This window comes from Hemiscyllium ocellatum, chromosome 50 (genome assembly GCF_020745735.1).
Source record: "Hemiscyllium ocellatum isolate sHemOce1 chromosome 50, sHemOce1.pat.X.cur, whole genome shotgun sequence".
NCBI lineage: Eukaryota > Metazoa > Chordata > Chondrichthyes > Orectolobiformes > Hemiscylliidae > Hemiscyllium > Hemiscyllium ocellatum.
In genome coordinates, this window is record NC_083450.1 from 6,037,572 (window position 1) to 6,060,382 (window position 22,811).

Consider the following 22,811-nt stretch of genomic DNA (forward strand, 5'->3'; position numbering starts at 1 on the left):
CGCGACTCCTACCCCTTCCTGGAAGACCTGGAATTAGAAGGCAGTTTTCCTGATCTAGGGATCTGCATTTGGAAAGGATGTTGGGGAGGGGGGCCGGGGAAGATTCTAGGGGAGAGGTCACAAGGGCTGAAAATCGGGGCCTTACGTTCATCGGGACTGCCGCGGGAATCCAAAATGGTGAAGGGAACGCTAATTTGACGGGGACAGGAACAGGAAGGGTTGGGAGGGATATGGGGGCCAAGTGCTGGCGAGTGGGACTGGATTCGGTTCGGATATCTGGGCCGGCATGGACGGGCTGGGCTGAAGGGTCTGGTGTCCGTGCTAACTCCACGACTCAGAGGTCGCGCGGTGGCCATTTTTGTTTTAACAGGTTCGGCTGGAGGGGCACGAGTTACGAAGGGAGAGGCGAGAAAGTCTGCCCCTGTTTTCTCCGGAGGCTGAGGGGAGACTGGACGGAAGACTCGCGGAATGCCGCACGGATAAGAGGTGACCTGTCGGAATATTTGTTGAAACGTCTTAAGCCAGGAGGGGGTCAAGCATTTAAGGTGAGAGAGGGAAAGTTCAAAGGAGATGTGAGGGGCAAGTCCGTTGCTACAGAGTGGGGGCTCATACAACAGGGGCGTTTTAATGGGCTTTTTGATAAGGATGAGCTGAAAATGGGTTGCTGGAAAAGTGCAGCAGGTCAGGCAGCATCCAAGGAGCAGGGGAGTCGACATTTCGGGCATGAGCCCTTCTTCAGGAATGATGCCCGAATAGTCGCTTCTCCTGCTCCTTGGATGCTGCCTGACCTGCTGCGCTTTTCCAGCAACACATTTTCAGCTCTGGTCTCCTGCATCTGCAGTCCTCACTTTCCCCATCCCTTCCCCCCATCCCCCCACCTCAATCCCGCCCAAATCCCTTCCCCCCCACTGCAAACTTCCCCCAATCCCTTCCCCCCCCACTGTAAGCTCCTCCAAATCCCTTACCCCCACCTCAATCCCCCCAAATCCCTTCCCCCCCACTGCAATCCCCCATCCCTTCCCCCCCACTGCAAGACCCCCATCCCTTCCCCCGCCTCAATCCCGCCCAAATCCCTTTCCCCCCACTGCAAGCCCCCCTCAAGCCCCCATCCCTTCCCCCATCCACCTCAAGCACCCCCATCCCTTCCCCCATCCACTTCAAGCCCCCTCATCCCTTCCCCCATCCACCTCAAGCCCCCCATCCACCTCAAGCACCCCCATCCCTTCCCCCCCACCTCAAGCCCCCCATCCCTTCCCTTCCCCCATCCACCTCAAGCCACCCCACCCCTTCCCTTCCCCCCCACCTCAAGCCCCCCCATCCCTTCCCCCCTCCCACCTCAAGCCCCCTCATCCTTTCCCATCCACCTCAAGCCTCGCCATCCCTTCCCCCCTTCTAAAAATGTGTTGCTGGAAAAACGCAGCAGGTCAGGCAGCATCCAAGGAGCGGGAGAAATCGACGTTTTGGGCATAAGCCCTTCTTCAGGTACGTTTCCCTTTCTGATAACCACATGAGTACACAAGGAATGGAGGAATATGGACCAAAGGGAACAGTTTCATTTGGCGTCACCTTGGGCACAACAAGGTGGGCCGAAAGGCCTGTTCCTGCGCTGTGTTGTACCTCGATCTAATGGCCAAGCATAGGAAACAAGCAATAAAATGCCTCGCTGTTGTTTCTTTCGAGATTTGCTTCTCTGGTGGGCAGCTCGATCGAATCAGGACAGAAATGCAAGAACGCCAAATTTCAGAGGTTGCAAGAGTGCGATGTAAAATGGCTGTTCCCCCTCAAACTTGAGACTGAGGCTTCTGAGCTCCTCCCCACCCACCCCCATCTCAGCAGGACGGACACAAGAATCCCAAACTGTGTCAGGATGACCTAGAATCACACAGCACAGAAATAGACCCAACCAATCCGTGATTCCCAAACTCAACTAGTCGCACCTGCCTGCTCCCGGCCCACCTCCCTTTCCACTTATCCAAATGTCTCGTCACTGTACCCACACCTGTCACTTCATTCCCCACACGGACCACCCTCTGTTGTGAAACGATCTGCCCGTTGTGTCGTTTTGAAACCTCTCTCCTCTCACTTTAAAGAAATGCACTGGGGATCCCTCACCCTCAGGAGGTTGTAAGGCCAATGCAACAGATTTTAGGCCATTCAGACCATCGTCTGCTCCTCCACTCAATCACGGCAGACAGGTTTCTCAACCCAACAGTCCCACTTTCTCCCTGTAACCCTCAACCCCCTTGACAATCAAGAACCGAGCTATCTCTGACCTAGGCCCCACAGCCTTCTGTGACAATGAATTCCAAAGATTCCCAACTCTCTGACAGAAGATGTTTCTCCTTATCTCTGTCCTAAAGGATCTTCCCTTCACTCGAAGGCTGTGCCCTCAGCTCCTGCTCACTCCACTTTAATAATCTCCTTCCTGGAACGGGGCGACCAGACCTGGATATAATATCCCAGAAGAGGCCGCGCCAACCTCCTGTACATCCTCACCAGGGTGGCACGGTGGTTCAGTGGTTATCGTGGCTGCCTCGCAAAGCCAGGAACCCGGCTTCGATTCTAGACATTGGGAACTGCCCGTGTGGAGTTTGCACATTCTCTCCCCGTGTCTGCGTGGGTTTCCTGGAGTTTTCTCCCACAGTCCAGAGGTGTGCAGGTCAGGGTGGATTGGCCATGCTAGATTGTCCCGTAGTGCCCAGGGATGTGCAGGTCAGGGTGGATTGGCCATGCGAGATTGTCCCATAGTGCCCAGGGATGTGCAGGTCAGGGTGGATTGGCCATGCTAGATTGTCCCATAGTGCCCAGGGATGTGCAGGTTAGGGTGGATTGGCCATGCTAAATTGTCCCATAGTGCCGCAGGGATGTGCAGGTTAGGGTGGATTGGCCATGCTAAATTGTCCCGTGGTGCCCAGGGATGTGCAGGTTAGGGTGGATTGGCTATGCTAAATTGTCCCGTAGTGCCCAGGGATGTGCAGGTTAGGGTGAATTGGCCATGTTAAATTGTCCCATTGTGCCCAGGGATGTGCAGGTTAGGGTGGATCGATCGTGCTAAATTGTCCCATAGTGTCCAGAGATGTGCAGGTTAGGGTGGATTGTCTGTGCTAAATTGTCCCATAGTGCCGAAGCGTGTGCAGGTTAGGGTGGATTGGCTATGCTAAATTGTCCCATAGTGTCCAGGGATGTGCAGGTTAGGGTGGATTGGCCATGGGAAATTGTCCCACAGTGCCCAGGGATGTGCAGGTTAGGGTGGATTGGCCATGCTAAATTGTCCCGTAGTGCCCAGGGATGTGCAGGTTAGGGTGGATTGGCCATGCTAAATTGTCCCATAGTGCCCAGGGATGTGCAGGTTAGGGTGGATTGGCCATGCTAAATTGTCCCATAGTGCCGCAGGGATGTGCAGGTTAGGGTGGATTGGCTATGCTAAATTGTCTCATAGTGCCCAGGAATGTGCAGGTCAGGGTGGATTGGCCATGGGAAATTGTCCCATAGTGTCCAGCGATGTGTACGTTAGGGTGGATTGGCCGTGCTAAATTGTCCCATAGTGCCCAGCGATGTGCAGGTTAGGGTGGATTGGCCATGCTAAATTGTCCAATAGTGCCCAGGGATGTGCAGGTTAGGGTGGATTGGCCATGCTAAATTGTCCCGTGGTGCCCAGGGATGTGCAGGTTAGGGTGGATTGGCTATGCTAAATTGTCTCATAGAGCCCAGGAATGTGCAGGTTAGGGTGGATTGGCCATGGGAAATTGTCCCATAGTGTCCAGGGATGTGAAGGTTAGGGTGGATTGGCTATGTTAAATTGTCCCATAGTGCCCAGCGATGTGCAGGTTAGGGTGGATTGGCCATGCTAAATTGTCCCATTGTGTCCAGGGATGTGCAGGTTATGGGTGAATCGATCGTGCTAAATTGTCCCATAGTGTCCAGAGATGTGCAGGTTAGGGTGGATTGTCTGTGCTAAATTGCCCTGTAGTGCCAAAGGGTGTGCAGGTTAGGGTGGATTGGCCATGCTAAATTGTCCCATAGTGACCAGGGATGTGCAGGTTTGGGTGGATTGGCCATGTTAAATTGTCCCATAGTGCCCAGGGATGTGCAGGTTAGGGTGGATTGGCCATGCTAAATTGTCCCGTAGTGCCCAGGGATGTGCAGGTTAGGGTGGATTGGCTATGCTAAATTGTCTCATAGTGCCCAGGAATGTGCAGGTTAGGGTGGATTGGCCATGCTAAATTGTCCCATTGTGCCCAGGGATGTGCACGTTAGGGTGGATTGGCCATGCTAAATTGTCCCATAGTGTCCAGGGATGTGCAGGTTATGGGTGAATCGAACGTGCTAAATTGTCCCATAGTGTCCAGGGTTGTGCAGGTTAGGGTGGATTGTCTGTGCTAAATTGTCCTGTAGTGCCGAAGGGTGTCCAGGTTAGGGTGGATTGACAATAATTGTCCTGTAGTGTCCAGTGATGTGCAGGTTAGGGTGGATTGGCCATGGGAAATTGTCCCATAGTGCCCACGGATGTGCAGGTTAGGGTGGATTGGCCGTGCTAAATTGTCCCATAGTGCCCAGGGATGTGCAGGGTAATGTGGATTGGCCATGCTAAATTGTCTCATAGTGCCCAGGGATGTGCAGGTTAGGGTGGATTGGCCATGCTAAATTGTCCCATAGTGCCGCAGGGATGTGCAGGTTAGGGTGGATTGGCCATGCTAAATTGTCCCGTGGTGCCCAGGGATGTGCAGGTTAGGGTGGATTGGCCTTGCTAAATTGTCCCGTAGTGCCCAGGGATGTGCAGGTTAGGGTGGATTGGCCATGCTAAATTGTCCCGTAGTGCCCAGGGATGTGCAGGTTAGGGTGAATTGGCCATGTTAAATTGTCCCATTGTGCCCAGGGATGTGCAGGGTAGGGTGGATCGATTGTGCTAAATTGTCCCATAGTGTCCAGAGATGTGCAGGTTAGGGTGGATTGTCTGTGCTAAATTGTCCCGTAGTGCCGAAGCGTGTGCAGGTTAGGGTGGATTGGCTATGCTAAATTGTCCCATAGTGTCCAGGGATGTGCAGGTTAGGGTGGATTGGCCATGCTAAATTGTCCCATAGTGTCCAGGGATGTGCAGGTTAGGGTGGATTGGCCATGGGAAATTGTCCCACAGTGCCCAGGGATGTGCAGGTTAGGGTGGATTGGCCATGCTAAATTGTCCCATAGTGTCCAGGGATGTGCAGGTTAGAGTGAATTGGCCATGTTAAATTGTCCCATAGTGCCCAGGGATGTGCAGGTTAGGGTGGATTGGCCATGGGAAATTGTCCCACAGTACCCAGGGATGTGCAGGTTAGGGTGGATTGGCCATGCTAAATTGTCCTGTAGTGCCCAGGAATGTGAAAGTTAGGGTGGATTGGCTGTGCTAAATTGTCCCATAGTGCCCAGGGATGTGCAGGGTAATGTGGATTGGCCATGCTAAATTGTCTCATAGTGCCCAGGGATGTGCAGGTTAGGGTGGATTGGCCATGGGAAATTGTCCCATAGTGCCCAGGGATGTGCAGGTTAGGGTGGATTGGTCAGGCGAAATATAGAGTAACAGGGTAGGGTAATGGGTCTGGGTGGGATAGTTTGGAGGGTCGGTGTGGACAAAAGGTCTGTTTCCACACTGTACAGTTTCCTTCCTCTCAGCCTGTGCCCTTGGGTCCTAGTCTCTCTCTCCTATCAATGGAAACATCTTCCTCATGTCCAGGCCGTTCAATATTCTGTTCAGGAGGAAGTGGGGGGGTGGCGAGGTTGGGAGAATTGGAGTTGGGGCCCACGACCAGAGTGAATGGCCAAAGAAGGGCTGAATGGTCTCCTCCTATCCCTTCTGTTCACCCTTCTGAACTTTCACCTCAATCCTGCAATCGAGTGACCTTTATCAAATTCCCTCCTTGAGCCATGGGCATGGTCAGAGGGTGGCACAGTGCCTGTCCCTCATTGCCCAGAGGGTAGGAGTCCCTACACCACCAACCAACAACATCCCTCCCCCCCTCCCCCACCCACTCCCCATCTCCATTGTGGGCCTGGAGTCACGTGTAAGGGGGGCAGATTTCTCTTCACTTCCCCCCTCACCAACGACGCACCATCCTTCCCGGATTTCCGCCGGATTCGAATTCCTTCTCTCGGAAACTCATCCCGGCATTCCGAGCCAGTGACACCACCGCTGCGGCGCCCCTTGGGTTCGGAACCCCTGACTCTGGCCTTTGACCCTCTCGAAACGCTCCATTTCCCAGAACCCTCTGCCTCCAGTCAGCCCCAAGGGGATTGGCGCAGAGAGGTTTAGCTGTGGTGCGCTGGACGACACTTCCCTCTCCACCCAACGCACTGAGGCCTCTCCTTCCCCATCTTGGGCCTCGCTACCTGACGAGCTGAACTAAGAGCCGGCTTTCGGGAGGGGGGAGTTCAGCCGCCTTTGAAAACTCCGATCCCCCCCCCAGACCTACCTCTGTAACGTGGCGGGAAACCTGGCCGGATTCGCCAGGGCCGGTTTCCAGCTCTTCGGTTCCAGCGCTCCCGCGACGGTTAAGAGTTCTTTTCGTCGACGGCGAACCAATGGCAGTACGTTTGCGGTTTTAAAAAAACAGAACAGGATTGCCACACGTTGACGGGTGCAGACGCAAAACAGAGTTCAAGGAAACAGAAACAAAGACGATGCCAAATGCTCCCTGCACTTCCTACTCTGTGCGGAGACAGATCTTTGTCACTTGCCTCAGTTTCCGCGGCTCTCTGGTTCCTTCCACGGACGGCTCTGAATTCAGCAATGTCCAAGAGCGAAACTAACTTTCTTACGGTCTCCAAGTTCAACGACGTGGGGAAGTTATTCTGGGAGCAGAGTATTATTTAAGTGCGGGCACCCCGACTCTGCTGTTGGAAGGACTTTGTGAAACCGAAAGGGTGCAGAGATTTTAAAAAAAAGGGAGGGCTGGGGCGACCGGGGCTGCTTTCCTTGGAGTGTCGGAGGCTGAGGGGTGGCCTTCAAGAGGTTTATAAAACCACCAGGGGCGTGCGGACAGTGTGATCGGACGCGGTCTTTTGTCTGAGTGTCCACATCCCCCCTCGACCCTTTTAAATTGTACCCCGCCCCCACTACTTCCTCTTGGAGGCAGCGGGGTCCGCGGATGCTGGAGGTCAGAGTCGAGAGTGCGGTGCTGGAAAAGCGCAGCAGGTCCGGCAGCAGCTGAGGAGCAGGAGAGTCGACGTTACGGGCCCGATGAAGGGCTTATACCCGAAACGTCGATTCTCCTGCTCCTCAGATGCGGCCTGACCCGCTGCGCTTTTCCAGCGCTCTCTCGACTTCCTCTGGCAGCTCATTCCATACACGCACCACCCTCTGCGTGAAAATGTCGCCCCTTAAGTCCCTTTTAACTCTTTCCCCTCCCACCCTAAACCTCGGGTTTTGGGGCTTACCCCCGGGAAACAAAAATTCCACCTTTGTGGAATTTGCTACCCCAAATGGGGGCGGCACGGTGGCACAGCGGTTAGCACTGCTGCCTCACAGCGCCAGAGACCCGGGTTCAATTCCCGACTCAGGCGACTGACTGTGTGGAGTTTGCACGTTCTCCCCGTGTCTGCGTGGGTTTCCTCCGGGTGCTCCGGTTTCCTCCCACAGTCACAAAGATGTGCGGGTCAGATGAATTGACCGTGCTAAATTGCCCGTAGTGTTAGGTAAGGGGTAAATGTAGGGGTATGGGTGGGTTGTCGCTTCGGCGGGCCGGTGTGGACTTGTTGGGCCGAAGGGCCTGTTTCCACACTGTAAGTAATCTAATCTAATTAATCAAAGTGTGGTGGATGCTGGGACAGTGAGTGAATTTAAGGAGGAGGTTGACAGATCTTTGAGTCATAGAGATGGACAGCACAGAAACAGACCCTTCGGTCCAACCCATCCATGCTGACCAGATATCCCAACCCAATCTCGTCCCACCTGCCAGCACTTGGCCCCTATCCCTCCAATCCCTTCCTATTCATATACCTATCCAGATGCCTCTTAAATGTTGCAATTGTACCAGCCTCCACCACATCCTCTGGCAGCTCATTCCATACCCGTACCACCCTCTGTGTGAAAAAATTGCCCCTTAGGTCCCTTTTAAAATTTTCCCCACTCACCCTCTAGTTTCAGGCTCCCCCACCCCAGGGGAAAAAAATTGTCTCTCTCACACACACACACACACACACACACAGACACACAGAGCCACGCTCAGACACAGACACACACACACAGACACACAGAGCCACGCTCAGACACAGACACACACACAGACACACAGAGCCACGCTCAGACACACACACAGTCACACAGAGCCACGCTCAGACAGACACAGACACACACAGAGCCACGCTCAGACACAGACACACACACACACAGAGCCACGCTCAGACACAGACACACACAGAGCCACGCTCAGACACAGACACACACACACACACAGAGCCACGCTCAGACACAGACACACACACACACACACACACACAGAGCCACGCTCAGACACAGACACACACACACACAGAGCCACGCTCAGACACAGACACACACAGAGCCATGGTTTTATAAACCTCTATAAGGTCACCCCCTCAGCCTCTGACACTCCAGGGAAAACAGCCTCAGCCTCTCCCTGTGACCCAAACCCTGGGCCATCGCTCCGAACCCTCTCACCATCCTTCCTACAGCAGGGAGAGTGGATCTGGTCCCCTTATTTAAGAGTTTATTCCATTTGGAGGAAGTGCAAGTTCTGGAGGTTGACTGGGACGATCCCTGGGATGGAGGGATTATCTCGGGAGCAAAGGGTGGAATGGTCGGGACCGGCTGGAGTCGAGGGGGACGAGAGGCGACTTGACAGGGTCAAGGCGGAGGGGCGTTTCAACCTCACGGGAGAGTTTAGGGCCAAAGGGCACAGTCTGAGAATGAAGGAGAGCAAATCAAAAGAATGGTCGTCATTCCTGATGAACAGCTTTTGCCCCAAACCTCGATTCTCCTGCTCCTCGGTTGCAGCCTGACCTGCTGTGCTTTTCCAGCACAATCTAGGAACCAAAGACTGAGATGAAGAGGAACACATTCTTTCAGCCAATTAAAGCCTTGAGAACTCATTTAAGCTCAAAAGTCACACGACACCAGGTTATAGAACATTACAGCGCAGCCCAGGCCCTTCGGCCCACATTTGTTGCACCTACCCCTGGAACAAGGTTATAAAAATGAGGTGCTGCGAATTAGCAGTAGGAGGTCATTTAGGGGTAAGAAAACAAACATTTTTCCCGGCCTGGACTGCGTATGGATGGAGTTATATTTTGCCAGACATGTCGGGTAATAAAACCTGCACGTTTTAATAAACTATTCCTGCATTTGAGGAACCTTTTACCAGAATCTTAATTCGTTTCATTGGGCTCCCACTTCAAACCAAAAGTGGGAATCAGTATTTTAGTCCAACAGGTTTATTTGAAATCTCTCACACACACACAGAGCCACGCTCAGACACAGACACTCACTCTCTCTCACACACACACACAGAGCCACGCTCAGACACAGACACACACACACACACACACAGAGCCACGCTCAGACACAGACACACACACACACAGAGCCACGCTCAGACACACACACACAGAGCCACGCTCAGACACAGACACACACACACACACAGAGCCACGCTCAGACACAGACACTCTCTCTCTCACACACACACAGAGCCACGCTCAGACACAGACACACACACACAGAGCTACGCTCAGACACAGACACACACACACACAGCCACGCTCAGACACAGACACACTCTCTCTCTCACACACACACAAAGCCACGCTCAGACACAGACATACACACACACAGAGCGCAGCTCAGACACAGACATACACACTCACACAGAGCCACACGCAGACAGACACACACACACAGAGCCACGCTCAGACACAGACACACACACAGAGCCACGCTCAGACACAGACACAGACACACGCTCAGACTCAGACACACAGACACGCTCAGACACAGACACACACACAGTCACACAGAGCCACGCTCAGACACACACACACACAGAGCCACGCTCAGACACAGACACACACACACACACACAGAGCCACGCTCAGACACACACACACACACACAGAGCCACGCTCAGACAGACACACACACACAGAGCCACGCTCAGACACAGACACTCTCTCTCTCACACACACACAGAGCCACATTCACAGACACTCTCTCTCACACACACACAGAGCCACGCTCACACACACACACACACGCACAGACACTCACAGACACACACAGAGCCACGCTCAGACACAGACACACACACACACAGAGCCACGCTCAGACACAGACACACACAGAGCCATGGTTTTATAAACCTCTATAAGGTCACCCCCTCAGCCTCTGACACTCCAGGGAAAACAGCCTCAGCCTCTCCCTGTGACCCAAACCCTGGGCCATCGCTCCGAACCCTCTCACCGTCCTTCCTACAGCAGGGAGAGTGGATCTGGTCCCCTTATTTAAGAGTTTATTCCATTTGGAGGAAGTGCAAGTTCTGGAGGTTGACTGGGACGATCCCTGGGATGGAGGGATTATCTCAGGAGCAAAGGGTAGAATGGTCGGGACCGGCTGGAGTCGAGGGGGACGAGAGGCGACTTGACAGGGTCAAGGCGGAGGGGCATTTCAACCTCATGGGAGAGTTTAGGGCCAAAGGGCACAGTCTGAGAATGAAGGAGAGCAAATCAAAAGAATGGTCGTCATTCCTGATGAACAGCTTTTGCCCCAAACCTCGATTCTCCTGCTCCTCGGTTGCAGCCTGACCTGCTGTGCTTTTCCAGCACAATCTAGGAACCAAAGACTGAGATAAAGAGGAACACATTCTTTCAGCCAATTAAAGCCTTGAGAACTCATTTAAGCTCAAAAGCCACACAACACCAGGTTATAGAACATTACAGCGCAGCCCAGGCCCTTCAGCCCTCATTGTTGCACCTTCCCCTGGAACAAGGTTATAAAAATGAGGTGCTGCGAATTAGCAGTAGGAGGTCATTTAGGGGTAAGAAAACAAACATTTTTCCCGGCCTGGACTGCGTATGGATGGAGTTATATTTTGCCAGACATGTCGGGTAATAAAACCTGCACGTTTTAATAAACTATTCCTGCATTTGAGGAACCTTTTACCAGAATCTTAATTCGTTTCATTGGGCTCCCACTTCAAAACAAAAGTGGGAATCAGTATTTTAGTCCAACAGGTTTATTTGAAATCTCTCACACACACACAGAGCCACGCTCAGACACAGACACTGACTCTCTCTCACACACACACAGAGCCACGCTCAGACAGACACTCTCTCTCACACACACACAGAGCCACGCTCAGACAGACACTGACTCTCTCTCACACACACACAGAGCCACGCTCAGACACACACACACACACACACAGAGCCACGCTCAGACACAGACACACACACACACACACAGTCACACAGAGCCACGCTCAGACAGACACACACACACAGAGCCACGCTCAGACACAGACACACACACACAGAGTCAAGCTCAGACACAGACACAGACACACACACACAGAGCCACGCTCAGACACAGACACACACACACAGAGCCAAGCTCAGACACAGACACACACACACACAGAGCCACGCTCAGACACAGACTCACTCTCTCACACACACACAGCCATGCTCAGACAGACTCTCTCACACAAACACACACAGAGCCACGCTCACGGACTCACTCTCTCACACACACACAGCCACGCTCAGACAGACTCTCTCACACAAACACACACAGAGCCACGCTCACGGACTCACTCTCTCACACACACACAGCCATGCTCAGACAGACTCTCTCACACAAACACACACAGAGCCACGCTCACGGACTCACTCTCTCACACACACACAGCCACGCTCAGACACAGACTCTCTCACACAAACACACAAACATAGAGCCATGCTCAGACATAGACTCACTCTCACACACACACACAGCCACGCTCAGACACAGACTGTCTCACACACACACAGAGTCACGCTCAGACACAGACTTTCTCACACACACACAGCCACGCTCAGACACAGACTCTCTCACACAAACACACACACAGAGCCATGCTCAGACACAGACTCTCTCTCTCTCTCACACACACACACACACACACACAGAGCCACGCTCAGACACAGACACTCTCTCTCTCTCACACACAGAGCCACGCTCAGACACAGACACTCTCTCTCACACACACAGAGCCACGCTCAGACACAGACACTCTCTCTCTCACACACACAGAGCCACGCTCAGACACAGACACTCCCTCTCTCACACACACACAGAGCCACGCTCAGACACAGACACTCTCTCTCTCACACACACACACACAGAGCCACGCTCAGACACAGACACTCTCTCTCTCACACACACACAGAGCCACGCTCAGACACAGACACTCTCTCTCTCACACACACACAGAGCCACGCTCAGACACAGACACTCTCTCTCACACACACACACAGAGCCACGCTCAGACACAGACTCTCTCTCTCTCACACACACAGAGCCACGCTCAGACACAGACTCTCTCTCTCACACACACACAGAGCCACGCTCAGACACAGACACTTTCTCTCTCAGACACACAGAGCCACACTCAGACACAGACACTCTCTCTCACACACACACACAGAGCCACGCTCAGACACAGACTCACACTCTCTCTCACACACACACACAGAGCCACGCCCAGACACAGACTCACACTCTCTCTCTCACACACACACACACAGAGCCACACTCAGACACAGACTCACACTCACACTCTCTCTCACACACACACAGAGCCACACTCAGACACAGACACTCTCTCTCACACACACAGAGCCACACTCAGACACAGACACTCTCTCTCTCACAAACACACACACACACACACACACACGCTCAGACACAGACTCTCTCTCACACACAGTACCAACATGCCCAGCATTTCCCCTTCCTACTTAAATCAACAGCGTTGTAGGTACAAGTGACAATCCAGAAACACGTTTTTAAAAGTATAATATAATCGCCCAGTCTCCTCAGTTTAAAGCAGGATGTTTTCCCAATTGTTAGACCACGCTGTGGCCTTGACCAGATATAACAGGATTAAGGGTTGCAACGTGGCTTGGTGGTTAGCACTGCTGCCTCACAGTACCTAGGTCCCAGGTTCAATCCCAGCCTCAGGCAACTGTCTGTGTGTAGTTTGCACATTCTCCCTGTGTCTGCGTGGGTTTCCTCTCACAGTCCAAAGCTGGCCATGTGAATTGGCCATTCTAAATTGCCCTGAGTGTTAGGTGCATCACTTGGAAGGAAATGGGTCTGGGTGGGTTACTCTTCGGAGGGTCGGTGTGGACTTGTTGGGCCGGTGTGGACTTGTTGGGCCGGAGGGCCTGTTTCCACACTGTAGGCAATCTAATTACCTGACATCTTTGAATTAGACTGAACTCAGTGAGGAGAAAGTGAGGGCTGGCGGTCACAGTCGAGAGGTGCTAGAAAAGCACAGCAGTTCAGGCAGCATCCGAGGAGCAGGAAAATTGATGTTTTGGGCATAAGCCTTTCATCAGGACCTTCCTGAAGGAAGGGCTTATGCCTGAAACATCCATTCGCCTGCTCCTCGGATGCTGCCTGACCTGCTGTGCTTTTCCAGCACCACACTCTCGACTCTGATCTCAGATTTAGCAAGCGCGCAGAGTGGAAAGGAAAGCAAATCACATTGGAAGAGATGATGGGAAAAGATTAGTCAACATTTAAGAATTGGAACGGGGGGGGGGGGGGGGGTACTGGACAGTGAGGTCACATCTAGAATTAGCAATTATTTTTCAATCGAGAATCAGGGAAGAGACTTGAAAAAAATCTTGAATTGGGAAGAAAACAGAATCAGAAAGAAACTTTGAAACGAAAAATGAGGAGGATAGAGAGCAGCACCTTGGTCAAGCAACACTTAGGGGCACTGTGTTCAGCTCTGGCCACCACCTTACAGGAAGGATGTGGAGACTTTGGAGCGTGTGCAGAAGTGGTTTACCAGGACGCTGTCTACATTCGAAGATATGCAGTTAGAAGGATTAATTTCTCTGGAGATCGAGAGGCCACTGGACAGAATTCCATAAAATTACCAGACACACAGAGATAAGGTTTCTGGTCAGAATGTTTTTCCCACAGTTGTAATGTCTAATACTAGGGGCATGCGTTTAAGGCGAGGGGGGGGGGGGAATTCAAAAGGAGACGGGATGGGGGCAAGTTTTTACACCGGGAGTCTGGAACATGCTGCTGTGGTGGCATATTCAATAGGGGCATTTAAAGGGCTTAGCACATGAATATGCAAGGAATGATGGGATACAGACCAAGGGCAGGCAGAAGGGATTAATTTAATTTAGCACCAATTGTCGGCACAGCATCGTGTGATAGTCATAGAGATGTACAGCGCAGAAACAGACCCTTCGGTCCAACTCGTCCATGCTGACCACTTATCCTAAATTAATCTAGTCCCATTTGTCAGCATTTGACCCTTGTTGTTGTGGTTCTGTTCGCCGAGCTGGAAGTTCTTGTTGCAAACGTTTCGTCCCCTGGCTAGGCGACATCATCAGTGCTCTGGAGCCTCCTGCGAAGCGCTTCTTTGATGTTTCTTCCGGTATTTATAGTGGTCTGTCCTTGCCGCTTCCGGGTGTCAGTTTCAGCTGTCCGCTGTAGTGGTTGGTATATTGGGTCCAGGTCGATGTGTTTGTTGATGGAGTTTGTGGATGAATGCTACGCCTCTAGGAATTCCCTGGCTGTTCTCTGTCTGGCTTGCCCTATGATAGTAGTGTTTTCCCAGTCGAATTCATGTTGCTTGTTGTCTGAGTGTGTGGCTACTAGGGATAGCTGGTCGTGTCGTTTTGTGGCTAGTTGATGTTCATGTATGCGGATTGTTAGCTGTCTTCCTGTTTGTCCTATATCCCTCGAAAGCAGGGGTGGGGAACCTGCAGCCTTTTAGGCCAGGATGTGTGCGGCCTTTTTGAATGAATCCCAAATTTTAGTTAAAACCAATGACTGCAGACGCTGGAAACCAGAGTCTAGATTAGAGTGGTGCTGGAAAAGCCCAGCAGGTCAGGGCAGCATCCGTGGAGCAGGAAAATCGACGTTTCGGGCAAAAGCCCTTCATCAGGAATACAGGTATCAGGAACATCAGACATTCTTGATGAAGGAACGGTGGCAGGGTGGTTAGCACTGCTGCCTCACAGCACTGGAGATCTGGGTTCAATTCCCACCTTAGGTGGGAAAAAGTTGCCGGGGAGAATACTGGCAAGTGGAGTTGAAATGCCCATCAGCCATGACTGAATGGCGGAGTGGACTCGATGGGCCGAATGGCCTTACTTCCACTCCTATGTCTTAAGGACTTTTGCCCGAAACGTCGGTTTTCCTGCTCCTCGGATGCTGCCTGACCTGCTGGGCTTTTCCAGCACCGCTCTAATCTAAATCCTGAATCCAAATTTTGCAGAACAAATCTTTCATTTTTTTAATTAATTTTTTTTTGTCCTTTATTATTTTTAATCTTAAAATGAATGTATTTAAAATACCAGAGAGTAAAAGAAAATTCAACAAAATAATCCTCACAGACTGACCGCCACAATTAAAAAAAATGTGAATTTTGAAGAATATATAATTGACGTTTCTTCGATGCGGGCTTATTAGATTACAACTAACATAATATGGCCTTCTAACATGAAAAGGCTCCCCTCCTCAGCCCTAAACTGTTCCTATTCATAGAATCCCTACAGTGTAGAAACAGGCCCTTCGGCCCAACATGTGCCCACTGACCCTCCGAAGAGTATCCCACCCAAACCCATTACTGTACTTTTTACTCCCAACTAACATATCCCTGGACACTACGGGGCAATTTAGCACAGCCCTAAGCTGCACATCTTTGGACTGTGGGAAGAAACCCGGAGGAAACGCACGCAGACACTGGGGAGAATGTCCCCACAGACAGTCGCCCCCGAGGCTAGAATTGAACCTGTCTCCCTGAGGCAGCAGTGCTCACCACTGAGCTGCCCAGATACATGCACTCAGATGAGAAATGGAGTATCAAACAAAAGGGAAATTATAGTTAGTCAGAGAATGATCAGAGTCCAAAGCATTCGATTGAACTAAAATTTGACACAATGCTGCAAGTTCACTAGGATGGAGCCAACAGATATTTCAGCGAATTAGCTAATAAACAGTAGGTGAACACACAAGTGCTGGAGATCACAGCAGGTCAGGCAATATCCATGGAGAGCAAACTAGTATTTCAAATCGAGATGTTAGTTAGCTTGCTCTCTCTGCTTGGATGCTGCCTGACCTGCTGTGTGATCTCTAGTGTTTGCTGATTTGAGTATCTACAGTAATGTGCTCCCATGGTGAGTTGGAACATACAAACTGGGGTAAAGGATGGACGGACGGAGCTTGATCTCAAGAGTTGCAGAAGATGGCGCACACTGGTTTGTCAAAAATGATAAGGTGCAGGTTGTGGAATCGTTCATACTAAAGCAACGTGCGACGCTAGTGAGCTTATCTCCAAAGTTACGCTCCGAAATTGATCATTATATCTTGTGATTAGGGGTGGCACAATGGTTAGCAGTGCTGCCTCACAGCGCCTGGGACCTGGGTTCGATTCCCGCCTCGGGGGCGACTGTCTGTGTGGAGTTTGCACATTGTCTGCGTGGGTTTCCTCCCACAGTCCAGAGATGTGCAGGCCAGGTGAATTGGCTATGCTGAATTGCCCATCGTGGTAGGGGCATTAGTCAGGTGTGAATGGGTCTGGGTGGGTTACTCTTCGGAGGGTCGGTGTGGACTTGTTAGGCCGAAGGGCCAGTTTGCATAGTGTATGAAATCTAATCTAATTTGAGGTTCGTAGCTGTTAATATAATTGAGAGCTCAGATTTGATATAGTGGCATATTGGTGTTGGCCCCATGTGTCTGAAGGAGTTGCGTGATTGATTTGAGTATTTTTAGACATTGTTATTTCTTTAAGAAGAGAGGTGCAAAAGGGAGTTCCTTTTGATAAGGAGAGAGTTTATGACTCAATAAAGTAAACCATTGAGAGTCAGCTTCCAGTTTATAATCGGAGGTGGTTAAAAGTAGGGGAAAACACCCAAAGCCTAGAAAAGGTAGCATTTTATTTTTAAACTTGGGAGCTGAATGTAGAAAACACCCAAGGGTGGGAGTTTAGAACTGTTAATAAAAGGGCTGCCTAGTTAAAAGTTCCAGATCAGAAGTGTTTGGTTAAAACTGTCATCTAAAGCTGAGAAAGCCTACACAGGGCTGAATGAAAGCTCGACGAAATTTATGAGATTCTTAAGGTCAGAAATTGAAGGCACAATGATATATTCGCTGTGCGCACTGTATAGAGGTGCTGTTGGGATTGTAGTTTGCTGTGTTTCAAAATCTTTAAATGCAAATTCACTGTAAATAGAATGCATTCTTCCATTTCATCTGCATTGCACAATAAAAACTTGTTTTATTGTTAAAGCCACAACTGTAGCATTGCTCAAAGTTTGTAGCATTGCTTTATTGCATTTCTGTCAGAGAAAAAAAAAATCTTTATAGAGTCAGAGCCATACAGCATGGAAACAGACCCTACACTGACCAGATATCCTAAATTAATCCTATCCATGCCCTTCATGATTTCATAAAACCTCTATAAAGTCACCCCTCAGCCTCCAATGCTTTGAGGAAATTTGCCCCAGCCTCTTCAGCTTCTCCCTATAGCTCAACCTGGCAACATCCTTGTAAATCTTTTCTGAACACTCTCAAGTTTCACAACATCCTTCCTCACAGCAAGGAGAACCAGAACTGAGCGCAGTATCGCAAACATGGCCTCACCGCTGTCCTGTACGGCCCCAAAACGTTCTCCCAGCTGCAGTACTCAATGCACTGACCAACTCAAGCTGTGTCTCAAACACCTTCACTATTCTGTCGACCTAAGACTCTACCTTCAAGGAGCGACAAAGGTGCATCCAAGGACATTGCCGGAACTGAAAAGCAAAACACGGATCGAGACAAATTTAATTCTGGGATTTGACTTTTCCAGTAATATCATGACCTGGTATCTCAGTATAATTTGATGTCAACATATAATGACTATTAATATAACAGGGTTGGGGAATCACAGACTAGAGGGCATCAGTTCAAGGTAGAGAGAAAAGGATAAAAGGGGAACCTGAGGAGCAATGTTTTTTTTACACAGAGGGTGGTACATTCTGGAATGAGCTGCCAGCGGAACTGGTTGAGATGGGAATGGCAGGACTGTGAGTAAAAAATGAGGTCTGCAGATGCTGGAGATCACAGCTGCAAATGTGTTGCTGGTCAAAGCACAGCAGGCCAGGCAGCATCTCAGGAATAGACTGTGGCTGAGTGGTTAGCACTGCTGCCTCACAGCACCAGGGTCTCAGGTTCAATTCTAGCCTCGAGCGACTGGGTGGAGTTTGCACATTCACCCCAGTGTCTGCGTGGGTTTCCTCCAAAGATGTGCAGGTCAGGTGAATTGATCGTGCTAAATTGCCCATAGTGTTAGGTGCATTAGTCAGAGAGAAATGGGTCTGGGTGGGTTACTCTTCGGAGGGTCGGTGTGGACTGGTTGGGATGAAGGGCCTGTTTCTACACTGTAGGGAACTGAATCTATCAATCAACAACACTTAAAGTGCATTTGGACAAATTGGAAAGGATTATAAGGATTATGGGCACAGAAATGGGGTTAGTGTTGACAGACATTCTGAACGGGGCGGACCAGTTTGGGCCAAATGACCTGTTTCTGTGCTTATAGGAAGGATGTTGTGAAACTTGAAAGGGTTCAGAAAAGAGTTACAAGGACGTTGCCAGGGTTGGAGGGTTTGAGCTACAGGGAGAGGCTGAACAGGCCGGGGCTGTTTTCTGGGGGCTGAGGGGTGACTTTATAGAGGTTTATAAAATCATGAAGGGCATGGGTAGGGTAAACAGATAAGGTCTTTTCCCTGGGGTGGGGCAAATCCAAAATTAGAGGGCATAGGTTCAAGGTGAGGGGGGTGAATTTAAAAGGGATCTGAGAGGCAACGTTTTCACTCAGAGGATGGGGTGTGTGTAGAACGAGCTGCCAGAGGAAGTGGTGGAGGCTGGTACAATGACAGCATTTAAAAGGCATCTGGATGGGGACATGAATAGGAAGGGTTTGGAGGGATATGGGCCGGGTGCTGGCAAATGGGGTTGGATTAGGTTAGGATACTGGGTCGGCATGGACGGGTTGGACGGAAGGGTCTGTTTCCGTGCTGTACATCTCTATGACATAAACAACTTGCTTTTGAAAGAAAGCCTTGCACATTTGTTTGGGGGAGTCATGCTGTGATGAAAACGGTCTGATTTACATAATTTTCAGAGCTTGGATTTCACTCTAGTGGCATATGGGTGCTCACGTATCATTTGTGAAGGGTGTAATAAATCACTGTAGGAGACTTGCTTTTTAAAACATAACACTCTCAGGGGCTCACTGTTCTCTGAAACAGAACGGAGTAGGTTAAGAGTATTGGATTCAGCACTGGCAGTGCAAACACTGAAGGCCGTTAGCTTGTTCTGGTTTTAAGACAGTCGTGAATTCATCGCAGCGCAGCTCTTAATGCAGTACAGAACAGTTCAGGGAGGTTACACTTGCAACCTCCAAGTCAGGATTACGTGTGTTAGAAAAATCGACAAGAATATGGAAGAGATTGAGAAAGTCCTGGCTTTCAATTCTGAGAGTATTCAGGTTCAGGTCTTTGGATGTAGGTTTGCTCGCTGAGGTGGAAGGTAAATTTTCAGCCATCTTGTTGGCCTACGAGGTAACATCTTCAGTGGGCCTCCAGGCGAAGCAGGGCTGATAATTCCTGCTTTCTAGTGACATGGGGTGGTAATGCCATTTCTGTTTCTTTTTCTTAGGGGGTGGTAAACAGGGTCCAACTCGATGTGTTTGTTGAGTGCGTTCCGGTTGGAATAGTAGGGTGACGAAACATCTGAAAGTGAGCTTTCCAGCGCAGAGAGCAAACCTACATCAAGTATTCACGCAAGACCGTGTCACAGGTACGAACTGGGAACTTACACTTTCAAAACAAATGAAGAATCCGTCTGACATTGACAGTGTAAGGCGATGGGGTTTGGGCATAGATGTGTATGTTTTGATAACTTGCTTTATTTTAGATTAGTGATTTCCTTCCACTGCTTAACTTGGGTTAAAACCAAAACAGCAGCTTATGGTGCAGACGCTCCATTGAGTAGCCATCACGTTTGTTAAACAGAAAGGATCTGACGCCCAGGTTTCAGCCTGTGAAAACAGCTCTGCAGCAGCACTAACAGCTAGTTAGTGGGGATGGTGCAAAGGGGGTTAATTAACACCCCGATCGAACTTCAGGAAGGCAACAGCGGGAGAATGCAGTTCAGGCCTTCGCAATGAGGAGGATAAATGGGGTGGGGACACTCCCGAGATGCACTGGGAGTGCCTCAGCCGCTAAATACGATGGAGCGCGCGGCGTGGGGAGGGAGCGCGCGGCGTGGGGAGGGAGACAGAGAGAGAGAGACACACAGACAGGGGGTGATGGAGAGAGACAGACGGGGGGGGGGGGGGGGGGAGAAAGAGAGAGAGAGAGAGAGACACACGGAGACAGGGGAAGAAAGTGATAGAGAGACATGGAGCTGGAGGGATTGGGGGAACAAAGTCTGCGCAAAAGGTATCCTACAGTGTCACCTGAGAAAACAATAAATCAAACCAAAGCCCCGTGGAAAGTTTCCAACGCACTTGCGTTTCCTTTTTTTTATGCCATGGAATTAATTACAAAAAAAAAACTTAAAGCCAAAAGAGCAGGTGAGAATCTGGGTCCTTCTACAATTCTGTGTGTTTTTATATATATACACAAGAGATACATTGCTCACCGAGTTGAAACACAGTACAAAAGAAACACCTCAAAAGAAGCCAGAAAGACCACAATGTTCATATCACGTGAAGTTTTCTAAAGAAAGGGGGGAGTGGGGGGGGGGAGATACGGGACGGTGTGGGTACACATCGGAAAAGAGGAGGTGGGGGGAGGGGGGGGAAGAGAGTTAAATCAAATTCACTCTACATTTAGAAGCTCCTTCATCGAGACGAGGAGGGGGTGGGCATGGGGGAAGGAGGGGTGTGTTTCGGAAGAAGCAAGGTTTCCGTCCGGGAGCAGGAGGTAGCGGGGGGAAAGGAGGGGGGAGGGATCTGTCTTTATTTTTCCTCTTTTTTTTTAAAAAAAAATCAAACCAAGCATCTCGGAATCTGAACGCGGAAAAAAAAAATAAATGGAGAACTTACAAACTCTATATTACAGACAACAGTAAATCTGGGCATCACGGAAACATAACTGCAGAGCGTTTCTTGCTTCTCGTCTTCTCGCGACGTAATTTGCGTTAGGACGTCCCGTCGCTTTCGACAGTCAACCGGGAGGGTTTTTGTGGGTGGGGAGGGGGTTTAAAATGGGGCAGGCGAGAGGGGATGACAGGAAGGTGGGTGGTGGGAGAAGGGTGGGAGAGAAGAGATCGGGGGAGAGGGGGGCAGGGTCGCTCTCCTAACTCAGACCTGTGTGGGTGTGTTTCTGTTGCTTGCCTTTTCGAAGCCAGGGTTACGTACGGAACGTGGGCTTGGGGGGGTTACAGGTGTTGTTGTAGTAGGGGAGACTGTGGGGGTGAGAGGGGAAGAGGGGCGGGACGGCTGGGGGTCCTGTAGGGGGAGGGGGCCGCATCCTCACTTCCCACAATCCCCACCAACCCCCCCCCTTCTCACCCCTCCCCTTGCTCTGCTCAGTTGGGACCCCAGTAGCCCGAGCTGTTGTAAGCAGACTTATTCCCCTGCGATTTCTGCTGGATGCTGCTGGTTTGAGTACGCTGGCCTGTTCCACTCTATAGACCACGGGGATGGGGGAAAGAAAGGAAGAAAGAAAGAAGGGAAAAAAAAATACATTTACATTTAAAAACTGTTCACTTTGCCACTTGTCCCTCCGCGTACAGTCCCGCAAACTCTCCAGCTCACGCCCCCTCCCCCACTACCTGCGGGCAGGTGGGGAACGAGTGCAGTCCGAATAGCCCAGTGGCTAGCACAGACATGGTGGGCCGAAGGGCCAGTCCCTGCGCTGTTTCCACACTCGACAGAAGAGAGCTCCTTTCAGTCCGTCTCCCCGGTTAAACCCTTTTCAAAGCACCATCTCTGCAGCAACTCCTCAGAACACCCAGACCGCTGGAATTTCATTTGTGTAGCATCCCTCTTGGGAGGTGTGTTGAAATTGGAGAACTCAAAAGCCCTCTCCCTTTAATCCCTCTGACTGACCCTCCCTTCCATTCGCCCCGCTCACTGAGCGACCTCTCCCCAGCTCACCACCCGACCCAACTACACCCTTTCTCTGCAACTCCCCTTACCCCAAATCCCAGCCCTGAAGAGTTACAGGCGAAACGTCGACTTCTCCACCTCTTGATGCTGCCTGCCTTGCCGTGTTCTCCCAGCCTCCTGCCAGTCTACCTCAGATTGCGGCTTCTGCAGTGTGGTATTTTGGTCTCCAAGCAAAATCTGGGTCAGCCCCCAGAAAAAGCAGCCCCCACCCCCCCCTTCTGTGCCCCACCCTCTAGACGGCACCCAGACAGCGCCCGCTCCCTCGGCACTGACCCTTGACATCGGTGGGAGGGGGGATTTGACAATAGGACGGCCAATGCCAGACGCCCATCCATAGGGCACCTGACAACTCAGTCCACCCCCCCTCCCACTCCCCGCAATTTGGATTGGCCATATCATGGAGTCCCGACAAATTCGCCCACG

General features: G+C 50.9%; 1 protein-coding gene across 6 annotated transcripts in view; it reads right to left on the bottom strand.

The window, feature by feature from the left end:
- Positions 1-20,780: 20,780 nt before the first annotated feature.
- ubap2l (ubiquitin associated protein 2-like) overlaps positions 20,781-22,811 on the bottom strand; it is a 90,400-nt gene continuing 88,369 nt past the window's right edge. For all 6 annotated transcript variants that reach the window (XM_060820812.1, XM_060820816.1, XM_060820814.1 and 3 more), the window contains one exon: positions 20,781-21,904. In XM_060820812.1, coding sequence (XP_060676795.1) covers positions 21,806-21,904 — 99 coding nt within the window. In that variant the 3' untranslated portion in view covers positions 20,781-21,805. The remainder of the gene's footprint in view (positions 21,905-22,811) is intronic.